At 40.0% G+C, this 27,608-nt stretch overlaps 1 protein-coding gene across 3 annotated transcripts in view; it reads left to right on the top strand.

Moving 5' to 3' along the window:
• Positions 1–27,608, top strand: part of Wdr37 (WD repeat domain 37) — a 63,635-nt gene that overhangs the window by 17,448 nt on the left and 18,579 nt on the right. For 2 of the 3 annotated variants that reach the window (XM_029547410.1, XM_021215328.2), the window contains exons 4-11: positions 1,304–1,399; positions 1,661–1,725; positions 5,590–5,725; positions 7,373–7,444; positions 10,212–10,256; positions 12,231–12,307; positions 18,156–18,396; positions 19,747–19,888. In XM_029547410.1, coding sequence (XP_029403270.1) covers positions 1,304–1,399; positions 1,661–1,725; positions 5,590–5,725; positions 7,373–7,444; positions 10,212–10,256; positions 12,231–12,307; positions 18,156–18,396; positions 19,747–19,888 — 874 coding nt within the window. The remainder of the gene's footprint in view (positions 1–1,303; positions 1,400–1,660; positions 1,726–5,589; positions 5,726–7,372; positions 7,445–10,211; positions 10,257–12,230; positions 12,308–18,155; positions 18,397–19,746; positions 19,889–27,608) is intronic. The other variant, XM_021215329.2, reaches the window with a different exon arrangement.

Raw genomic sequence — 27,608 nt, 5'->3', positions numbered from 1 at the left:
CCCCCCCAGTTAACATTAAATCTTTAAAAATTACTTATGTTGGCAGGTGCTTTGGCTTCATGTTATCTAGTATTTAGGAGATTTGTAGCTTCTTAGTGCCCATGAGATAAAGTCCTTGTTGCTTGTGTTGGATAGAGCCTTTGCCCTTAGCCTATTCCTGACCTTGACTTGTTTTAAACTTGGGTCACAAGTATCCTACTGTCCCAGGAGGCTTCATGGTGGTGTGGCAAGCATGCAGGTCCTAGAGCTGGGTGGACACGTGTTTAAGTCAGGTTCTAGTTGTGCCAGGTTAGGACTTGGTGCTTTGAGACCAGTTACTTGCCTGGGCAAGTCTTTTCTCAGTCCCATGGTGAGGCTGCCTGAGGGTATTCCCTAGGTCCTCTGGGAGCAAGGAGGAGCATAGTTTTCTGTGTTTTCAGTTCCTGTGGGTTTTTTTTTTTTTTTTGGTTTTTTTTCGAGACAGGGTTTCTTTGTATAGCCCTGACTGTCCTGGAACTCACTCTGTAGACCAGGCTGGGCTCGAACTCAGAAATCCGCCTGCCTCTGCCTCCCCCTGTGTTCTTTTTTAATGGCCCATTTTTATGTTTCTCTCCCCTGACACTCCCAATCCTGAATTTCCTATTAATTTTTCATTCTGTAATGTTAAAAATCTTTGTTATACATAATCCTCATGTGAAGATTTTTCTGGAGTCATGTACCAGTAGTTACATTTTGTTACTATGTTTTTTTCCTCAGTTGCAGTATCCACAGGTAAGCTATAAATATTTTACTGATCTTAGGCAGTATCAGAATGTTTTTAAATGCATGAAACTAGCAAAAAGGAAGCTGTGTTGAATAAGAACTTGGATGTGTGCGAGTGGTGTGGTTAAGACCCTGAGAGTAACATCTTCACAGGGTCACCAGAGTGGATTTTCATTTATTTATTTTTAAAAATTGGATCTCATGTAGCCCAAAGTGGCCTTGAATTTGAAATGTAGCTGAGGATAGCCTTGAACTTCTGATCTTCTTGTGTCCACCTTCTAAGTGCTGAGATTGTTGGCATCCCCAGCCAGTCTGGATGGTGTGTGATGAAACCCAGGTCTTCATGCGTGCCGGGTGAGCACCCCACCAGCTGAGCTGCACCTCCAGTCCTGACTTTGTTCGAGGAATGATGGCTTGAGTGTTTGGAAAGTATTAATTTTCACCTTGCTTTTTAGAATATTCTTTACATCTTTGTTTTGACAGTCCCGATTCAACATTCATGTGTATTTTAGTTTATAAGTGATGAATACATTTTTACATTTAAAAATGTTTCTATTTCTAGTGCGCAGAGAAATTGATACTCTTAATGAACGTTTAGCTGGTGAAGGACAAGCGATCGATGGGGCAGAATTGAGTAAGGGCCAACTCAAAACAAAAGGTAAGATATTTATAACGTATTGCATGTAGACTACTTACGAAGGAAACTGGGATTTCATGAGGGACACTGACTCTTGCTCTCTGCTATCAGAGAATGGAATACATAATTCAGGTCTAGGTCAGATGAGAAATGGCGCCCTGTTAGTGCTGCTGTTGTCCCATGTCTTGGTGTTTCCCTGTCTTCCTAAGACACAGCTGCACGCGCAGTGCTGTGCTTCTTGAGTTTGAGGGAGTTTGACTGTTGATTCTCTGTCTTCCACAGCCAGTCACAGTACCAGTCAGCTTTCTCAGAAGCTCAAGACCACCTACAAGGCTTCCACCAGCAAGGTATGCAAGGCACTGGCTCTGGAGCCAGTCATGTGGTGCTTGCGGTGTGCAGATGTGTACTTTAACTTGCATATTTTCCAGTTAGAAATGTGTAATAGGAAAATGTCTGGTTTCTAGAAACAACCATTGCCAAATGGCTATAGTATATAGATGCTTAAATACTAACTTAGATTCTAACTTCAGTGAGATCTATGTATTGTGCATTAGCAATATTTTGTCACTAGAAGAGCAACATATTTTGTATTGCTTATTGTCTTGATAAAAAAGTATATGCATTTACAGAGATAAATAATGGCTAAATATGTGGGCTGAAAGTTCTATTTAGCTAAAGTTATGTTTTCATTATTATTTTTCTATTTTCTGAGCATGAGAAGGAAGTGGGGTGTGCTTGTGAGGCAGGTAGGGTGGTCAAGGAGTTTTCCTTTACAGTGCCTAGGACTGACTTGAAGTGGCAAGGAGTTAATTGTTTGGAAAGCTATTGTATAGTAGTATTTTGAGGTAATATTGTACATATCTAATTTGGAGTATTTTGAATATATAAAAGATAAATCAATTACCTAACTGGTGAATGTATATTCTTTTGGTTAAATGTGAGAGGAAAAATCAAAGTTTGTACTATGATTACATAAATATTATCAGCTTTTCATTTTTACAATTCATTGTCTTGGACTGACAGTCATTTATTTGGCAGGACCACTGAGGTAAACTTCAGTTAAGAGGGCAAGTCTAGCCTTTCTGCCTGCTTTCCTTATTTTAAAATTCTTGGTGATTTTTATTTTGGAGAGAACATGAGTATTGTTGACATTTTGCTACTGTGTGCTTTGATAACATCTGGAATGTAAATTGCTGTTTCATTGGATTTTTGTTTGTTGTAATGTCTAGTTCATCTTACTTTTGAAATTTGTAATTAACTTTAGTTTTTCTTCAAAATGAAGTACAAAATTATGTTCTTCATTTTTTGTTACATTATCTTGAATTAAATAGATTATTCTTATGCTTACAATTCTGTGTATACAGTGTGTGGTCTTATGATTTAAAACTCTCTGCTTATTTCTGAAGTAGAGGAAGAGATGCTTAGATAGAAGTCTTTTACCATGAGCAATAAAAAACAAGGTTTGAACAAAGATAAGGGCATGCACAATAGGATTTTGCTTTAGAATATACTAGAATTCTAGTCTTTAATGGCCAGCATTTTAGGATTAGAATATGTCAGAAGCAAATTCTATGAACTTTACAGCAATTTGTACACTGTATGTACTCATCTTAAAAAATAATAAAACACAGACATCCACATTGAAGAGATAATTTGGTAACGATATATTCTGATTTGTACCACAGCATGGATTCTTGGTATTAAAGCTAAGCACGAATGCAACAAGAACATGCTACAATCTAGATTCATTACTTGCCCTCCTTGTGACTCAGAGCCATGAAAGGCAAGTAGCATGTTTGGTGAGACAGTGGGAGCACAGAAGTGTATGAAGTCAACCCGCAGAGATTCCCCTCTCCTGGGCAGCTCCTGAGTGATTGCTAATGCTTATGGGGAGGGATGTGAGAGACACTGTACTCTGAAAACGACTTTAAAGCAACCTGTGGAAATGTGTGCAAATATTCTTTAGAAAGTGTTTTTTTTTTTTTTTTTGGTAGCAGAAAAGGGCCTTTCTGATTTGATTTTAAAGTGCTTTAGGCTGTGCTTTAGGTAAAATGATTTAGGATTATGGGAAAACATGACATCATTGTTTATTCTGCTGTTGTTCTGTCCAAATGTTCCTTCTAGTAATTCAGTTGTGTTGTTGGGTCTCTTTGTAATCTTGACCAAGTCAGTGTTTATTTGTTTGTCTGTTTTTTATTGAGATAGGGTCTCTCTATGTAGTCCTGACTGTCCTGGAACTGCCTATGTAGACAAGGCTGTCCTAGAACTCAAGAGATTCTCCTGCCTCTGCCTCATAACTGTTAGGATGAAAGGCGTGCTCCATCATGCCCTGCCTTAAGTCAGTGGTTTTTCTCTTTTCTTTTTCTTTTTCTTTTTCTTTTCTTTTCTTTTCTTTTCTTTTCTTTTCTTTTCTTTTCTTTTCTTTTCTTTTCTTTTCTTTTCTTTTCCTTTTCTTTTCTTTTCTTTTCTTTTCTTTTCTAATCATAATGAGCATATGGAAGTAGCATGTGAGATGGTATGCCACAGTATTCATGAGCACCATGTTATCCTGTATCTAATAGTGTTCTTCCATTCTACCCTGTGAATGGAATAGGTAAGATAGGTAAGAAATGTGGCTCATTAGTTCCTTAGACTAGCATTCTTTATATGAGACATGTCAAGAGACTTGAAAATGTTATTTACCATAACTTATGATGGTGGCAAGTTTTATGTGGTCTGTAACTTCTCTCCTCCTAAAATGTAATAATGTTCGGCATCTTGGTGTTTTCTGTAAGCAGAAACTCTTATACATTATAGAGGGATACTTTTGTTGATTTTAGGAGGGAGACTAGCTTTCAGAAAGGTAAGATGACAATGATGGGTTCGAGGTTTGAGTAAGTCCTTTTCTGTTTCCTGTAAAGTTTAAACCAAGTTAAATAGAATTGATTTATATTACTTGTAAAATGTTAGTCTCTTCATTGAGCTTTCTATTTTTGTCTTTATTGTGTTGGGGATAATCTGAAAGCACATTCCTAATTGATGTAACAGATTGTATCTGCATATATTTATGTAAGAGTAAATTTATATACATGTCCTGAGCTCTGCAAAATTATTGTTAAAAGCAAGCTGTATGAATTCATTAAGTTTTGATTTTTGTTTTTTTGCTTGATTTTATAGAATCATCATTCTTTATATTTTTTCTGAGTTACTTAACAGTTGAAACTTTTTCATATATCTGAGAGCAGCTTCATGACTGCAAAGTTTAAAGAACATTTTGCATTTAGTTTCTTCCTCACTTTATATTCTTCATTATAAGGGAAATGAGAATTGTTATGTGTCATTAAATGGGACAGTATCTTACTGTGCGTTCCTCATCTGTATCACTGCATGTCTGTTTCCATTAGAATATGAGCTTCTAAAAGGCCTTTGTACCTCTTAGCTGTCTCTAGTGTGGCCCGTGGCTTCAAGCAAGTGCTCAATAAACGCTCTTTAACAAACCTTCTCATCTGTCACAAGTGTGGTCTTTCAATTCCTTTTACAGCATGGGCTTTTTTTTGTTTTGATATGTGGTTGGTGTAAAATGATCAAATTCGGGAAAAAAATGAAAGTTCTTTTGTGAGCACACATTTAACATCTTTAGTGTTAGTAGGTTGGGGTAGTTCCCCCCCCCCCTCAGCTTTTCCATGTCTGTCTCTGTCTGTCTGTCTGTCTGTCTGTCTGGTCTTTGTCTCTCTATGACTCTCCCTCTTTGACTATCTGCCTTGGTCTCTATGACCCTGCCCTGTCTCCCTAACACATTCATATTCATTCTCTCTCTCTCTCTCTCTCTCTCTCTCTCTCTCTCTCTCTCTCTCTCTCTCTCTCTCTTTGTATATATTTTAAAGATGGGGAACTTTGTGTGGTGATTGAGATTTGGGGATGAATGTATTGCAAGGCCCATCTGTGCCTTTTTTCTGCAGTAAGATGCTAGCTACCTACCTGACTTCTGTCCACTAGTAGAGTGGGGAGATGTTTTTGAAGCCTCTGGTAGCAAGCTGAGTGAGACCAGTCTTACTGTTGGAGGCATCTCAGTTCTGCTCATGCTTGTATTATATTCTGGTGGTGTTTACAATATTCTATTAAGTGACTTTCACGTTTTGCAAGATGTCTTTTTGCTGTTTGCCTTTTTTAACTTAAAGAAATTTAATTTAATTTATAAGTATTTAAAAGTACTTCTTTTCTTCTCAATTTAGATTGTTTCCAGCTTTAAGACTACCACATCCAGGGCCATCTGCCAACTTGTGAAGGAGTATATTGGCCACAGGGATGGCATCTGGGATGTCAGTGTTGCAAGGACACAGCCTATTGTTCTTGGGACAGCATCTGCTGGTGAGCCAGACACTGTTGCAGCTGGCTTATTAAGATATGACTTTGATTGATAACTGATGGAAGTGACTTTCAGTTGGCAGTAGCAGAGCAGTTCCTGGAAACAACAGTGTGCTGGAAGAGTTACTAAAACTAAAGCTTTTGGATCCACTTGGAGCAAGATATGCCAGAGTCCTAACACTCATGGTGGAGGCAGGAGGACCTCAAGTTGTAGGCCAGCATGGCCTGCGATATAAAATCTTGTCACACTGTCTCTCAAACAAATAACAAGATGAAGAGGAAGGAAGGAAAAAGGAAAGGAAAAGCTTTTGTTTTGACTTGGGAGCGCCCATTTTTTTCTGAGACCTGTAGTCTTCCTTTGTAGCAGTCTTATGGGTGGACGTCACAGCCAAAGCTGGACTCCTCTTTTTTGAGGAAGGGGATACTTGGCTTTAGCTAAGTATGTATTATGTGAGGATATCAGTATTTGGATGGTAGGAACAACATGGCGGCGGGATAGTTTTTAAACATTAGTGTTTTTTTTGGATTCTTTGTTTTTCTTCAAGCCAAAGGTGTTTCTGGTTTGGGGGCAGGTTTTCTGTCATTTTTCTTCCACCAATGAAAGTGTTATGCATGCAACTGAAAAATGCTTACTCTCTATCCTGTGTGTTGTCAGGGAAGTTTGCTCTTCATGGGTCACAGGTCTCGCCACCAGCACGATAGTTTCTGAAAACTCAGACTAGTCTAATATACTACCTCTTCAGGTAAAATTGCTAAAAGTAAAAGTGACTTTCATAGTTTGTGAGAAGTTATTTTCTCAGTAGAATCTGACTTTTAAAAGTAAAGGAGCCCCAGAAACCTAGTTAGAGTGTTTGAGAGGTTCTTTTCCTGTTTGGAATGGTTCTCGTACTTTAAATATCTTGGATGGTTTGTAAGTATTAGTTAAAAAAAGGGGGGGTGACTTTTATAATATTTCTGAAATTTCATTTGGATAAGTGGCAACTATTTCTTCTCAGAATTTTCTTCCCCGCCTTAGAGCCTGTGCAAGGATAAAGTCCAAAGGAACTGCCATTAGTTCACATAATTGAGCTGAATTTGGAGACTAATTGATTTTGAGAGTTACAAGATGTTCTGGAAAGCTCTAATACTTGGATAAAATAGTGGAACTGTGTTCTAAATGGCTTCTGTGTGCCAGTTGCACACAAGGTAGCCTCCGAGTAATGGTCGAATTGGAAACCAAGTCCCTTTGTCCTTTGTCCATTTCCAGTTCTGTGGCTTCAAAGACAAGCCACAGCCTTGTGCCTTTCTGGTGTTGGAGACTTCTCTTAGGTCAGGTGAATTGTACAAAGTAGTAGAATCAAAGTTGCAGGAACCATTTGGGGGCTGGAGAGATGACTCAGTGGTTAAGAGCACTGGCTGTTCCTCCAGAGGTCCTGCACCCACTCAGAAGTGCTCAACTGTCTTTTAAGTCTAGCCCCAATGGATCCAGTGCCCTCTTCTGTACTTCAAGGGTACTGCATGCAAAGGCATACATGCAGGCAAAATGCCCATCCACATAAAGTAAAAATAACTATTAGGGGTGATGTGACTTGCCATTTTTAGAGTATTACTGTATTTTTAAAGGGACTATAATATTAGTGATGGCTAAGTTATGACTTCTTCATCTTGTAGATCACACGGCTTTGTTGTGGAGCATAGAGACTGGCAAATGTCTTGTCAAATATGCTGGCCATGTGGGCTCAGGTAAGCATTAACTTCAATGAGCACAATAATCAGAAGCTGTATTTCACCTGGTGCTTCTTTTAAAAATTATTTATAGTAGTAAACTATATTGATAGAAAGTTTTACATTTGATATAAAATGTTAATATTTTGGTGGTCAGGGTACAGTGTAATGTAGTCAGCCTAGAATAAACTGTTTTACTTTGTATGAGTAATAAAGAGAAAAAGCTTAATGTTTCAGTGTGCTGCATATTAGTCTACCTTGTAGAGCTGTATAATTATTTAATATACACCATGTGTTAGAGATTAGTCCATAATACTTTGGTCAAGCAAAATAAAGGATGCTCTCACTGATTGTTTGACTCTGTAGTTTATAATATCTTATAGTATCTCTCTTTGGCCTCTTCAGTTATTCCTGGGTATTAATAGTGTTCTGTCCAAATTTTATTTTTGTACTTTTCTCCTAAATGTATGTAAATTTCTTCCACCTAGAATGTCTTTATCCAGTCTTTGTGCAGGGCTGCTTGCCTCTTCACTTACCACTTACGTGTGTGTGTGTGTGTGTGTGTGTGTGTGTGTGTGTGATTTCTTCTCCACTGTGCCTTTGATGATCTTAATAATTCATAGAAATCAAAAAGACGAAAGCTAGAACATAATATGAATTAAGTGATGAGACAGTCCTAGGGAAGGAACTTGTGCTTCCCAGCTACATGGATGCTGGGAGCTAAACCTGGGTTCTCTGTAAGAATAGCACGAGCTCTTAACCACTTAGCCAGCGGGCCTCCATTTTCTTACAGAAACTTGTTGCTTTAAGTCTCAGCTGAAGAAGAGGGCATTTAAAGATGTCACTTTTGAAAGAGTCTTTTCGTGTTATGTAAGATCCCCACTCATTATAGTCCTGAGGTTTTTGTTTTTAATCCCTAGATTAATTTATATGTATAGAGTGGATGCCTTTGCTTCAGCTGGACTCCAGCATGTTGTTAAACATGATAATTTTCCAATGGAGAAAAGGGTATAGTTTGGTAGCCAAAGAGAGGACACAAGTGTCTTTCTTGACACTATCTCTACTCCCACTGGAGTTCAGCTTAGGCTCACATTCATCGACTCAGCATCACCTTTATCCTGTGCACAGCTATACCCATTCGTGAATCCTAATTTAATCCAGCACCTTCCTGACCGGCTTGGTGGTCTGCTCTGTGATGAGGGCTCTAAGTCGTAGACCCCAACTCTTCATTTTGTTTAGCTTTTCTTGCTGCTATTTGTCTCTTTTGTTTCTTTCTTACTAGTCTTTTCTTAGTTTATAAGTACAGTGCCTAAAATATATTATTAACTACTAGGGACTCAAAAATATGATACAATTTTTTTAGAACATGTATTACATTCTCCATGTCTTTTAAAAGTATTTTAAAAATATATTTATTTTATAATAAATATTTATTTTTATTTTATGTGTATTGTTTTTGTCTGAAAATATATGCACCATATGTGTGCCTGGTACCAAGTAGGTCAGAGGAGGGTATTAAATCTCATGGAATGCAAATTATAGCAGCTTGCAAGCAGCTATGTGGATGCTGGGAACTGAACCTGTGTTTTCTATAAGAATTAACAGGAACTCTTAACCATTTAGTCATCTCTCTAACCCACACCTCCCCAATTTACTTTTAAAATAAATTTGCCTTTTAGCATTATGCTTATATTTAATACTTATGACAGCATTTTTACCAGCTCTACTACATTATTTATATTTCAGTATTGAAAGTAAATAGAATTCGCTCTCTTTTAAATGTAGTTTCTTAGTAAACCATCAATAAAATTGCACTGACATAATTTTTGAGGTTTGGCAGAATTTTTATAACATTCTGTGTAAGGGATAAGCATTTTCTTTGTGAAGCATAGTCATGAAGGTTGGTTCTTCTCAGCTCCCTGGTTAGATGAATAGTGGTTTCAGTCTATTCTAAAACCTGGGGTTTGCGTTAGGAAAGCCCTTAGTAGGGAGATGAGCTTAGAATCTTTCTAGTACCTGATGAGTCCCATCGAGCTGGGTGCATGCCTGTTAACTTGCTGACCATCCACTCATCCATTAAAGTAATCCATCTGAATACAAGGCAGGCGGGCAGGCGAGCGGGCGGGCGCGCGGGCAGGCAGCAGGCGGGCGGGCGGGCGGCGGCAGGCAGAAGGCTGCTGAGGCTCTCTGTGTTGGCTTATGCTTTTTTATTAAGAAAATGATCGCTTCCTCAGGAAACATTGTCAAAACTTACCTTTGAGTATCCTGAAGGCGGAAAAGAACATGAGAGGACAGAATCGAATCCCTGTTCATTCTTGAGTCTGTTTAAAATTCTCTCCCGTGGTTTCATTTGTTGTGGACTAGATCAGGGTTCTGTAAGCTGGGGAAGGCGCAGGGCGAGGCCAACATGCGGTGTCTGTACACTACAGTTTGCTTTTGCTTCTTGTCAAATAACATCATTTTCTTTGTTTACCCTGATTTATTTTAACTCTAAATTACTTAACCTGTATATAAAAGTAAATTGGTAATATTTCTTGTATATCCTGTAATTTTTCAAGTTAATTCATATTTTAGTTTTTTATTATACCTCTGTTCTAACTTATACACTAATTCATAGTTTAATCAGATCAGAGAATCTAATGCAGTATTATAATTTTTAAATTTATAATTAACTTTGTATTATATACCCTATAGTAAGAAATATTACACTCTTACATAGTTTATTAATATCAGTATCATATATTTGTTGTCTTAAACCTGTTTTTGTAATATTTTTATTTTGCAGTAAATTCTATAAAATTCCATCCCTCAGAGCAGTTGGCTCTTACTGGTATGTTGAATCTTCTCCTTTCTTGAATGAAATTATTAATAATCTTAAAACAGCTATAAATTTTATATTCTTTTGTTAGTACTATCAATTATTCATGGTACTTATGAAAGTTAGATATTTTATGAATTAACTTCATTCCTTTTAAAGTCATTTACCTAAGCTTCAGTAGCTTGTATTCATCCTGTTTAATACTGGCTCCAGCAGTGGGGGCACACTCCTTTAATCTCAGTACTTGGGAGGCAGAGGCAGGTGGATTTCTGAGTTTGAGGTCAGCCCGGTCTTACAGAGTGAGTTCCAAGACGTCCAGGGCTACACAGAGAAAAAAAACCAAAACCAAAAACCAAAAAACCCAAATCAACCAACCAGTCAGTCAGTCAATCAGTGAAACAAACACAAATAAAAACATAGCTTCCTTTGCTGCTTTTGGAAAGTAGCCTTTTGTACTGAGGATTATTTCTATAAAACTGTCAGACAGCTGTGGGGTCATGTTTTGGGATACAGATGATGATCTTGGAGAATATGTGTTGGCTTTGATGGGCCAGAGATTGGCATACTTCTGAAAAAGACCAGTTAGGAATATTTATCTTTGACAGACCATGTGACACCTGTCTCTGCTCTGTCCTGCTTTTGTAGCATGAAAGTATGTGTCTGTAGCAGGTGAAGGGACATGACAGTTCATGTACAAAAACAGGGATGTGCCTGTGCTTTTCCCATGGGCCACATTCTGCTGATGTGTAGGTGTCACCTGGTCTGAGATGACAGGGTGGGTACTTTGTGTAGGTGGGAGTATTAAGGAAGGCGCCCACCTTGAGCTCTTTATGTGTGGTGTACAGTGATTACTTGTTTTGGTCAGAGGCTTTTCACATGTTAAAGGATATAGTGGGAAGGTTCTCTAAATCATTTTCTCAGTCCCAGGTGACCATAGCCAAGATTTACCTTACTACAGATCTGAGGCGTTAAAGTGGGGAAGGCTTATTGTGTGATTGGTAGAGAGAGAAGATGCTAGACCAGTGGCAGTTGTATGTGTTTAGATATCAACCAGAGGCTTAGAAAGGAGAGGTGAAAGCAGGTGATACCTAAACAAGGAACTAACAGGAACTTTGAGATAGCTAAAGGAGAGAAGAAAATTAGACTGCCATTCTTACATAGTGCAGGTCAGGACCATCAGTTGCTTTCGGCCATTACAAATTGACTTTGAGCTCATGGTAACTTCTTTAGGTAAGTTTTGCAGCAGTGAAGACATGGTGGAAAGCAGGCCATGTTGGTGAGGGGTGAGGGTAACTGTTCTGGAGGAAGGGGGTCTTCAGCTTCCTGTATGGCTGTCCTTCCTCTTTCATTCCTAGTCAGAACATTTTCTTGCAAACTTCCGCTTCTCGAATAGGAAAGCAACACAAATATGCAGCGCTAAAAGGAACATACAGAAATAATGCTTATTGTAAAGTCTTGCTAATAATGAACGGATGAAAGTACCATTCACTTTCCCTGAAACATCTCAGACTTGGTTATAGTCATAAGTGTAATGCAATAGAATATTTATTACATAGATTAAAATCTCATTATATATATATTTTTGTTGTTGTTGTTGTTTTTGTTTTCTTTGTTTTTCGAGACAGGGTTTCTCTGTGTAACCCTGGCTGTCCTGGAACTCACTTTGTAGACCAGGCTGGCCTCGAACTCAGAAATCCACCTGCCTCTGCTTCCCAAGTGCTGGGATTAATCATTATATATTTTTTAATCTTCAAAATTTTTCTCAAAGGGGAATATTTTCTTTAGTAATAGCAATAATAATCCTAATTTTGTACGTGTATTCTATTAATAGCCTTGTATAGTCTAAAATCACTATTTAAATAAAGTATATTTGTTTTACTAAATGATGAGGAAGTTAGAAAAGCATGATTGATGTTTGGCCACAGATGTGAGCACATTTTATGCATGATGTGCCTTGTGGATAATCTTCCCTATTTGTCTCTTTAGCTTCTGGAGATCAGACTGCTCATATCTGGAGATACGTGGTACAGCTTCCAACTCCTCAGCCTGTTGCCGACACTAGTGTAAGCATGTTTAGTCACTCTGACAGTTCTCTGCTGGACTATTCATGTAGGACTCTGGATGTTTTCAGATTTTAGAATAAGCTGATGGTATCTGGTGTGGTCGAATGTGGCTTAACTTACCTACTTTTTGAAAGATTAGTGTAGATGTGAACTGTGAATTTAATCAGCCACCTTAGCAGACAGATGGGGTGAAGAAAACAGGGCATAGGGTGAGATGGAGGAAGACCGTCGGAGTGCTGGGTTCTCTAAGCACCAGGAAATGGAACTGCCTGGTTATAACCACGTGTCTTCTTTTGGATAGAGGAACAAGGATCTGAAAGTGTTTAGTGATAAAGAGATAGTCCCTCCTGTCTGTCATGGTCCTGAGGTTGGCTCTTCCTCATTTTGAAAGGGCTGGCTTCTTGGTTTTCATCCTCCCTGCCTTTCTGTTTTATTTTCCTTTTCCTCTCCCTCTTTGATTCTTTTTAAGAGACATGGTTACTTTGTAGCCCAGCCCAAGCAGGCCTTGAATTTGCATTCTTCCCCAGCCTCCGCAGAGCTGGGATTATGAGCCTGTGCCCATCGCTTTGGTTTGGGGGCAGGATGCCACAGCCTAGTGCCACAGCAGGTCATTGGTGAAGATACTACCTTAGTGGATCTAAAAGGTAAAGAATGGAGCCCAAGAGCGTTGCTGTTGAGTCTTAGATCTAATGGAGTTTGCTTTGCTGGATTAGGGGTTTTTTTGGAACCTGCTGTTCTTCCATTCTTTTCTTTTGCTCTCGTGGTGTTATATTTTATAACTTTATAACAAGTTTAACTATAACTTGTTTGTTTTTTGTTGGCTATAGAGAGATATGAATTTTCCCTAGGCATGAATTGTACCTTGATTCTCACGCAGACCTCCCAATCTGAATGGTATTGTGTTAAGAATGTACGCTAGACTTTAGTGTTAATGTTTGAATGCATTGCTGTTTTGGGATAGAATAAGCATATTTTTCAGTGTAAAAAAGCTCTGTAATTTGGAGGCACAGGGTTAGAATGTTATGGATGATGTCTTAGTTAAGGTTTCTATTGCTGTGAAGAGACACCATGACTATGGCAACTCATATAAAATCATTTAATTGGGGCTGGCTTACAGTTCCAGAGGTTTAGTCCATTATTGTCATGGTGGCAGCATGCAGACAAGGCATAGTGCTGGAGAAGGAGCTCAGAGTTCTACATCTTAAAAAAAAAAAGATTTATTTATTTATTATATGTAAGTACACTGTAGCTGTCTTTAGACACACATATCACAAGAGGGCATCAGATCTCATTATGGATGGTTGTGAGCCATCATGTGGTTGCTGGGATTTGAACTCATGACCTTCAGAAGAGCAGTCAGCACTCTTAACCATTGAGCCATCTCTCCAGCCCAAGTTCTACATCTTGGTCCACAGGCAGCAGGAAGTGAACTGGCTTCGACTTCTAAGACCTCAAAGCCCACCCACCTCCACAGTGACACACTTCCTCCAACAAGGCCACACCCCCTAACAGTGCCATCCTTATAGGCAAAGCATTCAAACACATGAGTCTATGGGGTGCCATTCCTATTCAAACCACAATTGGATATTTGTGTCACTCCAAAATTTGTATGCTAATGTGGCTTTAATTAGAGGCAATATCTTTAAGAAAGTAGTTCAGGTTAAATGAGACCATAGTGTGGGGCCCTGGTCTGATAATATTAGTGTTGTTAAGACATCAGAGACCCTGCTTTCTTTTCTCCCCATCATGTGAAAGGCCAACTGTTTGCCATGCAGGAAAAGACCTTAATCGGAAAGCAAACTTGTTGGTACCTTTATCATGAACTTCTGCTCTCCAAAATTTACTTATGTCATTTCACCTTCTAAAACATGAGGTTCCAGTCTTTTTTGAGCCCTTTTTTTAATGTGGTCTCTTCAGTGGAAAAGATCCTGAATAAGGCCTAAACCATATACATGATCTTAACTCTCAGATCCTTTCCTCTGTGTGTTGTTTGTCTGAGGAGCTGAGGAGGTAGCTCCATCTGAGGTGTTTATTTTTTACTTTTATTTATTTTTTCATATATATACATTTATTTTTCTCCCCTTAGTGAAAGCCTCTTGTGCTCACTATTGTAGGTCAGGAGTCTAGCAGTTAACAAACCTGTCATGAATTTTGGAGTTCTCTGTGACACATTCTTTTTATCTCGCTGCTCGGTTACTAGCCACTCCATGAAATCTTATAGATTCATTTGTTCAATCTTTTTCTGTGCATTGGGGAACTGTTATGCAGCATTCAAGAGAGATATCCACTGAGTTTTCCTATGGATCACCATTGAGCATAGTTATGGGAAGTGCAGGACAGACAAGACAGTGTGTCAGGTGTCACATACAGTATTCTTTGTTGAAGCTATGTTCGGTACCTAGCCAAAGAGCTCCTTGTCCACAGAGCCATCCAGAACTGTGCAGCAGTACAGGTATAGAGCTGTAAGACTACTCTGGTGCAGGTGTGGGAGCTGAGAAGCCTCAGGACAAAGAACCAGGGCCTCTGAACAGTTGTACCAACAGCAGGGCTAGGAGGCATCCAGGAACAGCTCAGGGCTCCAGTGTTGCTGCAGCGTTCCCAACAGGCATTTCCGGTGATTGTAGCAACCCTTCCTGTCTTGATATGTTTCTATGCCGGGAGTCATTATTCTCTTGACCAGCACAGCCTGGGAGTGAAGCTCTCATCTCATGCAGAAGGGAACCAGTTTTGCTGACCTTTAACCTTTTTCCCAGTTTTTCAGGCTCTCCACTTTTTAGCCAGTTGAGTCTAATCTAGTGGCGGCCCATTATGGCTCCCTTTTCATGATTTACCAGGACTCCTCTTTCTAGAATAATGGATATGCTGATATGTCAGTGGCTCCCTTTGCTTTTGAGATGGAGTTCTTTCTTTGCAGGGCTTCCCTTGTCCTCCTGCTGTTTGCTTTTGAAACAGCATCACTGTTTCTGGGTGGTCTTGAACTTATGGTAGCCCTGCCTCAGCCTCCAAAGTACAGGGGTTATAGGCATTCCTTATTATATATTATAGAGGGTCTGATTTGGTTTCCCTTTGTAAGCCTTTCTAGGCTTAGTTTTTATACTCCTGCACTCTGGCCCATACTGAACACAGCTATGCTTAGAGCTTTATAGTTCTCACATTCTTTCCTCTGCTAGGCTGTACCTGTTTTCCCCAAGCTCCCCTTCCTTCACCTGTCACTCATGTGTGGCTTCCTTGAAGAGTTACACTACCCTGTGTACTGTCATGCACCCTGCAGTCTTAGCAGATGTTAGCGTAGTCTGGTAATTCTTGTTCTGTCAGTAGAGTTCTACTTCCTGTTCTTGATGGTTTCTGCAGTGTTTCCCTTTTCCTCACTCAGAACAGTTCTACCACCAGCACACGTATGTCTCAGCGCTCTCCCAGAACTATTACCCCAGTGACTTTCCTTCCCACACCAACATCTTCAGTAGTGTCTGCGAAAATTCACTCTTCCCTCCTGAGTCCCACTCTGTCTAGCTTAGTGTCCCCACAACTCTGCTTGTCCTCAGTGATCAGTGCTGCCTTCATGGTTGCTCATCCAGTAGGCACTGAAGCTGCTTTTGGAGATTCTGACACACCCTTTCCTCCTGTTTCTTCCTTCCCTTAAACCTTGTTGGGTGGTTCTCCGATGCTCTGCCCACTGGTGTGGGTGTGAGGATGCTGCTCAGCTGTTGTTTTCCTGTACTAGTCTAGTTGGTCTCATTCAGCATCTATGACTTTAAGGACCAGCTGTTGCTGTGGGTCTCAATTTGCATACTGACTTTACTCTTAACTCCAGACTTCAGTTGTCATCTAATCAATACCTTGCTTGGATGTCCTGTATCTGCTCTTGGGTTTTGGATGTCCCCTAACCTGTTGCTCTTATCCTGTTGCTCATCTCAGCTGTGCTGTCACCACTCACTCAGGAGTTTGGACAGTAGACTTTAAATTGTCTTCTGTGTGTGTGTGTGTGTGTGTGTGTGTGTGTGTGTGTGTGTGTCTGTTGACAGATTCTGAGGCTTTCCTGAGAGGATATGAATCAGTCTTCTTACTACTACCCATTCCTAGCCTTCTCTTTCCTGTAGTTATATTTTCCCTGGGTTTTCCTGGGACTGTTACCGCAGTCCGTAGACTAGAAATCTAAGAGCAAGGTAGCAGAAGGGTTGGTTTACTCGAAGGCCTCTGTCCTGTCACTGTGCCCTCGAATGATTTTTCTTTGTATGCCTCTCTATAGTAATTTTTACTGCAGTACATCAGTCATGGTAGACTGGGTCCTATACTAAGCCTAGTTTTAATTGCCTCTTAAGGGTCTTTTTTTTTTTTTTTTTTCTCTACTAGGGTCACATTCTGAGGTCTTGTATTTGGGGCTTTGGCATGTGAGTGTGTGGGTGACACAGTTCAGTGCATAGCAGCCTCCTCTCGTTTTCCTGTGTTTAATTGAGGTAACACGTCTCTGCTCAGAAGTGATGATTTTTCTACCACATGCAGAACAGAGCAGAGTCCTTTCCATGGCCTACCAGGTTTTCCATACCACCTTCTACATTGCCCCTCACATACTAGCAAGCCCAGTTATGTAGCAGAGTAGAAAGACTTTATATTTGTTTTTCTGCCTGGAAGGATATTCCTTCACTATCTGCATACCTTTCTCCTTTGTTCTCCATAATGGGGCTCAGTTGTTGTTAGTCTTCTTCAGTAATTCTGTGTAAGACTGCAGCCTTTCCGCTGTCTATATCTCCCGCTCCCTTTCTTATTCTCTTCAAAGTACACACTCCCACCTGATTGTGTGTGCAGCACGTTCCATACCATGTGAGTGCAGATGACGCGGATGACATATTTCCTTCTGAATTTTGTTCACGAGATACATGCTCAGCCTAGTATGTATACACACATGACATTCATTCTTATACTAGCCACTCTGTGTATGTTTTGTGGGTATGTGTAGTACCTCTCTCCTGTAAGGACAGGAGCTTTGCCAGTTGTATTTATCCTGGCTTTTTATCATTTAGAGTAAGCATCATCTTAGGTATGACAGATGTCCTCTGTCTTCTCTGCCATATACACACCATGACAGTTTAATCAATATTTATTGAGTGAATAAACATTCTCTTGAAGAGCTGGACTGTAGACTGCTGTTACATTTCCATGTTATCTGGCTTTTTTTTTTTTTTTTTTTTTTTTTTTTTTGGGTTTTTCGAGACAGGGTTTCTCTGTGTAGCCCTGGCTGTCCTGGAACTCACTCTGTAGACCAGGCTGGCCTCAAACTCAGAAATCCACCTGCCTCTGCCTCCCGAGTGCTGGGATTAAAGGCGTGCGCCACCACGCCCAGCTGTTATCTGGCTTTTAACAAAAGATTTAATTAATACAGGAAAATCAAGTGATCTCTCATTGTTAGAACAATAGAATTGTAAGTTACTATAATTTAGAAGATTTTTTAAAAGTGTTTTAAATGGGCTCCTAAGAATCAAAATGCATTTTGTATTGTGAAATATTATTGACTTTTAATGTATTTTTTAAATTTCATACTGTATTTCTAATAAGTGGTAAAAATGGAAAATGTTGAAAATTGTTCTAGTTGCTATTTTATTGATGAGTGAAAATGAATTTTAATTCTTTTGATGCCACAGTGGCTTTAGCATTTTTCAGGATATTATAACTAAGACATTTATAGCTAAGACTTAACATTGAGAAAGCATTCTGTAAGCATTAGTTACATATCTGATAATATGCTTATATTGACCCTAATGGTGACTAAATCTAGAAAGATAAATGGTGTAGCCTTTTCAGAAAAAAACCTAAAGAGTCCTATAAAGTCTTTTTCTCTGATTTTTACTCTTAGCAGCAAATTTCTGGTGAAGATGAAATAGAGTGCTCTGATAAAGATGAGCCTGACATTGATGGAGATGTGTCCAGTGACTGCCCTACTGTCCGAGTCCCCCTGACATCTCTCAAAAGCCACCAGGGTGTGGTTATTGCTGCTGACTGGCTGGTTGGTGGGAAACAAGTGGTGACAGCCTCGTGGGACAGAACTGCCAACCTGTATGATGTGGAGACATCTGAACTTGTTCATTCTCTGACAGGTACCTTGCTGCGAACATCTGAGATTCTTCCTAGTTGGGTAGTTTTTATGTGTGAGTTTATAAATTACTTCCAGGCCAGGACCCTTCTTTAGTGCTCTTGACTCTAAGGTTGTCATTCTTGCTGATCCCTTCTGATTGATTAAAAGAACTCTTTATAGTTAAATGCAGTTTACCTTCAGGAAATTAACTGTAGTATGTAGTATTTCAATGTTTGAAGTGTGGTTGTTGTATTGGTGTTCTGTTTCTCTTTGACACCTGCCCCCCCCATTACCCCTTTTAAATAAACTTAAATAACAGGCTGGAGTCTCTTACCTCGATATTTCCTTGTCAGGCCTTCTATGTCAGTGGTGGCTGCTCGTCAGCTGTGGGTGTCTACCTGGTTGAACTGAAGGTGCAGCTTGGGCAGGGTCTCTGGGACTTGGAGTTCTTCTTCCATGTTCACTGATTCCTGGGAAAAACCCATCCAGGTTCTTGTACCCATGTGACTGGGGCTGTATTTTTATCTTCAGGAGATTGACTGTAACATATAGTATTTCGATATTTGAAGAATGATTGTTTTATTGGTATTCTGTTTCTCTTTGACAATCCCCCCCCCCCCTTTAAATAAACTTAAATAACAGGCAGGAGTCTGTTAATTCAATGTTTCCTTGTCAGGCTTTCTATGTCTATGGTGGCTGCTCCTCAGCTGTGGGTGTCTACTTGTAGTGGTCAATTAGGGTATGTTCTGGACATTCAGGAGTCCTAGGAAAGGCCCCTTCCCCTAGCAGGATGCTGGCTTCCATGCCAGCAGGAGCATGCCTCTATTGCCCTGGATTCTCTAGCTTCTGGGTGGACTGGCCTTTTGAATGGTTCTAGCTGTTTAGACCAGGCCACTGAGGACAGCCTTTCTTTTGATTAACACAAAGTTGACTGATTTAGGGACCTTAGTTACATATGTGGTATTTTCTTTGGTCTAGTGTATATTCCATTTATAGACAGATATATTTACAGGTTTTGCCCAGATGCAAGACAGGATGTTCTAACGGCCCATAAAGTTACACCATTAGCAGTTATTCTTGTTGCAGTCAGCCTGTTAATTTGTCTAGCCCTCTAGCTGTTAAGATCAGAAATTGAGTTATGATGTATCTAGTTCCCTACTCTTTTATGTAGATAGCCGAAGGGACTTCAGGCACCTGAAGAGATAGCCTTCCACACCACTTAGGTAATTCCTTAAGGTTTACTTTTCCATCCAATATTTAGTGGTGCCTGTAAAGATGATGGGTGTTTTTGACTCTTGTTTTTAAAAAAGCTGCACTCTCATTGTGTGTCTGCAGGTGGATGACCCTGTGTTTTTGTTGTATTTGGTTGTAGGGCATGACCAGGAGTTAACACATTGTTGCACTCACCCCACCCAGCGGCTCGTGGTGACCTCCTCCCGTGACACAACTTTCCGTCTCTGGGATTTCAGGGACCCTTCTATCCACTCCGTGAATGTTTTCCAAGGACACACGGAGTGAGTTACAGTTCTTTAGAGATCTTAACTATGTATGAAAAAGTGTTGTAGGTTGCCATTGAAAAGTATAATCTTAATTTCTACCATTTGAAATTTATCTCTTTTTCATAATGGTTGCTCTGTCTCTAAACATTTTGATATGTGTTTCCAAAGGCATAGAAGACCAAAAGAAAGCTCTGATGGTCTTTCAAGAAATGGAATGGGATTAAATCTGGCAGGGGCTGGGGTGGGTGGCTCAGGAAGGGAAGAGTCAGAAGCACCTCAGGCATGGTTAGTCGGGGCACAATCCTTGTTATCTGTTAACCAGCCCAGTTTAAGCTCTTCACAGCTCACCCACAAATTAGTGTAATATGTCTTTAAAGTTAATTGATTAGCAATTAGGTTAATTTAGACTAGCAAACAAAGTATTGGGTTTAATAATGACATTGTCATCCCCATGTGTCATACTTTCTCAGATGGTCCCCTTTCCCCATCTGGCTCCCTTGCTTCTCCCAGCTTGCCTCCATATGCTTTCCTCTCAAGCATACCCCAGCACTCTTTGTTTCCCACCTCCCTTATGATCTCCATCCCAGCCCCTCTCATGGCTCCCAGCACAGCCGTGGATACAATGAGAGGAGGTTTCTAGACACACATGCATACACGGACCATCAGTCTAGTATGTGTCCCTCTCACTTCTGTCAAGCAAGTTAAGCTAAGCACGAGGCTGACTCAACACAGTTCTCCCACAAATGTATATTCTTTGGTCTTTTCAATAAACAAGGAGATTGTTTATCTAGTTCCTCATGACACAGCTAAGGTAATGTCTGCCAGGTTTCTCCCTGGAAAGTTATGTCTTCCAGTTTGGAGCTACTAAAGTGACACTTTGAGATATGTGGACATCTTTTCCCCAGCCCCCTTTAATCAAGTGAGTCTAACATTGATGATCTGTGCTAACTTAGTACAAGAGTGTTGTGCCAGGGTCAGGTTTCTCATTCTGCCATTCTTCTCACCCTCACTGGCCAGCCCTTACCCTTTGAGAATAAACACAAATTTCTGGATATGCTTGTCATTTTCATCGTCCTTTATTGTCATTTTAATTTGGGCTCTTGGTGCCACTGAACCGTCTACGCGTCCTCGGGTCTCTGGACATTGCTGTCCTTTTCCTATAGTAGGGTGATGCCCTAGGCTGGAAAATAGCACTGCATCTCACTCAGTTGGTTCTGCTAACCTGCACTGGAGCAAGCAGAGTCTATCAGATTGGAACTGGGCCAAGAAGAGAGTTTTGTTTTCAGAGCAAGACAGTTATACTGTGGGTAGAGTAGAGCAGATGGAGGTCACAGGGAGACTGGCTAACTTGTCCTTAACCATGCTTGCAAGGACAGAGTAGAAGTTGTGGGGAACTGGTGCAGGCTGGAGCACTGTGTCCAGGTAAAGGTACAGACACAGCCAGCCAGGATTTTATAAGTCCTTGATGTACCTGGCCAGATGTAGTCAGAACTCACAGGTTGGATTTGAGGTTGCCAGGTCTTGGCAGGTATCTTCATTCAAGAGAAATTAAGCCATGAGAAGCCACGAGGCTGCCTGGCTTCAGTGAAGTTTAATTCTAAGGGAGTGATCTAGGTCAGTCTCTCCTGGTGTCTTTAGCTTGCCTTGTGGCGGTGAATTTTAAAGACTTAAAATTCACACTCTGGTTATTTGAAACATTTTTGTTTCATGCTTTGAGAGGAGAATATATTTGCATTATTGGTAACTGATGGAGGTGCGTGTTACAGCTTTTAAGGTCTTGCTATTACATGAAATAGTTGTTTTAGCAATATGAAGACCAAGACTGGTTGTATGACTAGTTGTGATCCCCTCCCACCCCCCCAGCCGCCTTTTTTGAGTCAAGGTCTTACAGTGTAGCTGTCATTGTCCTGGAACTCACTGTATAGACTAGATTAACCTTGAACTCCTCCTGCACTGGTTAAAGGCATGTGCTACCACATCTGGCCTAAGGAGTATGCATGCATGCATGCATGTATGTATGTATGTGTGTGTGTGTATGTATGTATGTATGTATGTATGTATGTATGTATGTATTTATCTGTCCATTCATCCATCCATCCATCCATCTGTAACCTTTTATCAATTCTTTGTGAGTTTCACATCATGCACCCCAATCCCACTTGTCTCTCCATCCCTTCATATTTGCCCTCCACCCTTGCAACCCCCTCAGAAGAAAAAAAGAACCTAAAACAAAACATAAAAATGAAATCTTGTTATGGAAGCTGTAGTGTGACCCCTAGTGTACTCTTTTGTCCACACACCTGTACTTGCAAATGTTAATTGCAATGAGTCATTGGTCTGTTTTGAGGCCTCTGGCTTCTGCTACACTATCAATACCAGATCCCCACTAGGACTGCTCTCAAATATCCTGTTGTTGCCCCGTGTCATGGAGATCTTGCAGCTTTGAATCCGCAGGACTGACTTCTTCACACCATGCAGTTGTTTTTGGATGAGATAGGTGTTGGGGCAGGTCAGCTCAAAGCTCTGGATCTGGGCCTGGGTGGGAGCTAAGTTGGTCTCCTGCACCCACACCACCAGGGCAAGCTTTCCAGCCCTGCCTTGGGCTAGCTCACCCAATGCCACAGTTGTCAAGGGAAAGGGTTCCTTTCTTGAGGACTCCTAATTTTTAATAAAGACCAAGGGTTATTTCAAACGTTTGTTGGCCCCTAACCCCAACCCCAGGCACACACCATGAGACAGGATCTTTTTACATAGCTCTGGCTGTCCTGTAACTCACTTTGTAGATTAGTCTGAACTCAAGCTCAAAGATATCTCTCTCTCTCTCTCTCATTTTTTTTTATTTTTTAGATATTTTATTTACATCTCAAATGTTATCCCCTTCCCTAGTTTCCCCTCTGAAAATCCCCTATCCTCTCCCCCCTCCCCCTACTCCCCAACCCACCCACTCCCATTCCCAGCCCTGGCATAGAGCCTTCACAGGACCAAGGGCTTCTCCTCCAATTGATGACTGACTAGGCCATCCTCTGCTACGTGTATAGCTAGAGCCACAAGTTCTACCATGTGCTTTCTTTGGTGGATAGTTCTCTTATTGAGTGTGTCTGAGTTTTAAAATAGGGACTAAGAGTAGGCTTAGAGTAAATGTATCTAATTCACATGAGCCTTGTCTCCCACCCAGCTTTTCTGAGATGTAGGATGGTGGTTAGATTGGCCTTAACCACAGGGTAAGTGAGAGTTTTAATGAGAGTAAAATGCATGAATCAGACTACTCTAACCCAGATTATTTACTTTTTTTCTTTTTTCTTTCTTGATTAGTCGAGTTAGCATATCACATTGATGTGTATATCTAAAAAGCATCAAAATGGTTTTTCTTTAGTACTGATTTCCTTGCTCTATCAAAAAGGATAAATTTACAATTTTTAAGGCCTTTCTGGATTGGCAGGAGTTGGCTGGATTCTTTTGCTTCTGAATTTTGTGTAGTTGGCTCAGTGGTCAAGAGCCTTGGCCCGCTCTATAGAGCACTCAGGTTTGATTTCTAGTACCTATATAGTAGCTCACAACAGTCTATAACTCCAGATCTAGGGGGCCCAAAGCCCTCTTCTGGCCTTCTTAGTACAAGGCACACAGTGATGGACAGGCATGCACACAGGAAAAACTCCCATACACATACAATTAAAAGAAGTTTTTTTTTTTTTTTTTTTTTTTTTTTAAAAAAAAGAGAATAGCTGAGTTTAAAAAGTACCCTCTGGCCTTTCTCATGCAGGTTTAGGACTTGGTCAGCAGATGGAGCTGGAGATATCTTTATTGAACACAAAATATTTCTAGTAATGATCAGTAAGCTTTTGGAAACACTTCACATTTAGAAAAACAGGAAATGAGACAGTTCACATGGTTTTATCTGAGGAATCATCATAGTGACTGTTGCCTCACACCTTTGTCATGGATTCTGGAAGTTTGAGCCTATGCAACCGAAGAGCAGGTAGTAAATGCGTGTAGGTGCGCACCTCTGATCCATAAAGGACATGTTTTATTAAAAGCAAACTAGATTTGACTCCTCATTAAGACCAGAAGGATGGTGAGGGTCTGCAGTGTGTGTGCTCTTTCATCATTTAGTTTGCTGTTCTGAACATGACCTAAGAAAATAAGCCCTGGCTTTCCTGCTTCATCACCCTGGTGGGTCACGGAGTTGTGCAGGCTCTGCAGGCCCTTCTGCAGTGGGCTCTAACATTCCCCAGTGCTCTGTTTTGGAAGCTCTGAGTGAGTACATGATAAGGGGCTTTCACAGTGCGCTCTTCTCGTCTAACAAAGATGGTTTTCATGAGTCTTTTCATTAAGTTCAAAAGTCAGATTCTCATCTTATGTTTGCTGTTCTTACTGGTGTAGCTCTAAAAAGTTGAATATCAGAAGGTTGTTTAGTGAATCTTTATTTAGAGATAGACAATATTTCTACAGAAGCCTTTCTTGCATATTTCATATTAACATGATATGCAACTCTTTTGAAAATTGTATTTTAAGGTATGTTCTTATGGGAATTCAGCATAAATTCTTTTAAAGAACCAATGCCTTTGATGTGAACAGTTAACAACTGTCCAGTTAATCTGAATTTCTGTATACTGGGTTTTCTTAAGGCAAGGTATAGTTATATAAGCATCAAGATTGTTAGCTCAATTTTGTGATTCAATTTCTCAAGGAATTGAGAGAGGTTTTGTTTTTATTTTTTTCCCTTTTCATTTTCTCTTTCTGTTATCTCTCTACTTTTCTATGGCTTGACTGCCTTTTTGAAAAACTAGGGTTTGAGATACAATGCTTCACTGTAAGATAAAATGTAGCCAAATGGTCCCTTGAGATTTGTACTGTCATTATGTTTGCAGGGTACAGACAGAGCTCCTTGATGTCAGCTGTGTTCAGGGCTTTACTTTTATAACATTTGATGTGTTGCATTGATTTTCATCTGGTATCTCTTCATTATAATAGGAAATCTACCATTGTAGTATTTATTGAATGTAAAGGTGTATTTATTATTGGGTCAGTGTTTAGTAGCTCTGTGTATCCTGGTTTGTCTAAAGAATAATTTTAGTTACTCTATATAGCATTGTTTTTACTAGTACCAGGAATGCAAAACTGATGCCTTGCTTTTGGAAAAATAGATGATTACTTTGAAAAATTTGGACTTTCAGCTAGTGGCTGAAATATTGTTTTCCCTGAATTTCTATTTTAAGTATCAAGAGCTGGCATGAAAATTTAGTGCTTTTCTTTTGAATTTTCCCATTTGTATAATAATTGAGTTTTTACCTGGTAGTATAATTTAGTAACCCGAGTGTGTGTGTACTTCCCAAGCCAGTGTGTCCCCTCTTCATCCAGCACCCTCTTATTGAGCTGGTCTCCACCCAGAGCTTGAACTCTAATGGAGTGTGGGTGATACATGCATGTGCCAGGGTCTCTTACAGTTGTGGAGGTTGTTAGGTTAAACCCACTTACTGTTCTTCGAAATAGCTGACTATCTGATTTCTTATAAATATTCCAAGGCCCCAGCTCCAGGCTCAGATTCATCCTCTTGGTACCATTGTCTTGTTTACATGCTTGGCATTTTTCCTTTCCTCTCCACTATCCTGTTTCCTGTGTTCCCCTCCCTCCCCCCTCCCTTTGTTTTGTTTCAGTTACTGTGAGAAGGAATTGACAGTTGAGGCAGTCACTGGTCATTAAACTTCCTCCATGGGTGGCCAATGACTTTAGTTTATACCCGACTGACAATTTGTTTACAAGTGTGAATAAACTTTGGCATTGAGAACAGTCTGAAATTAGCTCAGCAAGGATGAGTATTTGAGAATGGAAGGTTTGTTTTGTTTCTTTTTGGCTGTTTCTTTTTGGCGTTTTCTTATACACAACTGTAGCTTTATTTTCATTGTGAGCTTTGGTGATTTCTTCTAAGGAAACTGAAATGCATCTAACAAAACAAAAAATTATCTTAAAATCATCATGATTATTTTGAGGTTATGAATTTTTGTATGCCTTTATTGGCAAGTGTCTGGTGGGTGGGAGGTAGTTACTACTAAATACTTAATTCTAGATAGACTCAGCAATGTAGAAGTAGCTTTATATCATAGCAACAGGTTTCTTTTTTTCTTTCCCTCCCGCTTTAAGAAGGCATATTTGGAAAAGGACATTTTCACCTAGATGGCAGTATGTTTTAATTAGAACTATGTTTTGTTCCTTGTCAGAGTCAGCATGTGGGAATCACTGGGTTATAGGCTAGGGAGAAGTGGGTGGCTTTCTGCTGTCAAGTTGCCTCATCATGGAGACTTTAGAGGATTTTTTAATTTTAATTATTAATTTATTTGTATAAAATTTGTTTTTGTTTTTGTCTACAAAGTTCCACGACAGCCATAGCTATACAGAGAAACTCTGTCTCCAAAAAAAAAAAAGCAAACAAAAATCCACTTCTCCTATCTGTCTCAGTGAGTCAGAACATTTCTAGTTTGTGGTAAAACCCTGATGGCTGTTCTTTGCACCACTTCAGTGATAGCTCACAACAAAACTATTGATTCATCATCCACTGTAAACGCACTTATTTCCTTTTGATACTTGCTTTTATTGGTTTCTGAACAGCTCAGCCCACTTCTTTAGTTGGTTAGAGACAGGATTTCAACATTGCCAAAGCTGGCCTCAAACTCAATATCCTCCTACTGCAGTTTCCCAAGTACTAGGATCACAGCATGAGGGCTTTAAAAAGAGCAAAATACATAAGTAAACCTCCTACTTTTGGAAACTATATTCCGAATAAGAAGCAACTTTAAGATGCATCACTTGGATTAACATAACATACTACCTACTCAAACTGTAAGAGTGAGCACACATGAGGCACTCTTACAGCTGCTGGAGCTGACAAGCTGACCTGACCATTAACCCAGACACACCTGCAGAATGGTATACACAGTACTCCAAAACAACCGTAAATCCAGTGTCTACCACATGCTTATACAGCAACTATGTGTCTAATATATTGATCATTTATTCATAGTTAATAAGTTTAAAAGGCCATTTAGTTGAGGCTGGCTTACAGATTCAGTGGTTTAGTCCCACTATCATCATAGCAGGAAGCATGGCAGTGTCTAGACAAACATGGTGCTGGAGAAGGAGCAGAGAGTTTTGCATCTTGGTCTGAAGGCATTCAGGAGAGACTCCCTCTGCAGGCAGTCAGGAAGAGGCTTTCTTCTGCACTGGGTGGAACTTGAGTATAGGACCTCAAAGCCCACCCTGACAAAACCACACCTCCTAATAGTGCTAGTTCCCAGGCCAAGCATATTCAAACCACCACAGATGACATATCAGCATATGTCAGTTCTGAGTAATAGCTTAAGGTATGTTCCTATAAAGCAAGGGCTTGAATGTATGGGTGTTAGGTATTCCCTTTTGTGTTATAAAATGAACCAAGAGCATACAGTTTTATACTACTGCTTAGCCTAGAGAGTACTGAGATAGGTGAGTACTGTTGCTTAGTTTAGAAAGTGCGGAAATAGATGAGTACTGTTGCTTAGTTTAGAGAACACAGAGATGAGTAGTATTGCTTATTCTAGAGAGCACAGAGATGAGCAGTGTTGATTAGTCTAGAGAATGCTGAAATAGATGAGTACTGTTGCTTAGTCTAGAGAACACAGCGATGAGCACTGTTGATTAGTCTAGAGAGCACAGAAATGAGTACTGTTGCTTAGTCTAGAGAGCACAGAGATGAGCACTGTTG

This window comes from Mus pahari, chromosome 16 (genome assembly GCF_900095145.1).
Source record: "Mus pahari chromosome 16, PAHARI_EIJ_v1.1, whole genome shotgun sequence".
NCBI classification, from domain to species: Eukaryota; Metazoa; Chordata; class Mammalia; order Rodentia; family Muridae; genus Mus; species Mus pahari.
Note: the sequence above shows the minus strand (reverse complement) of the source record. Positions and strands in the feature narration are given on the sequence as shown.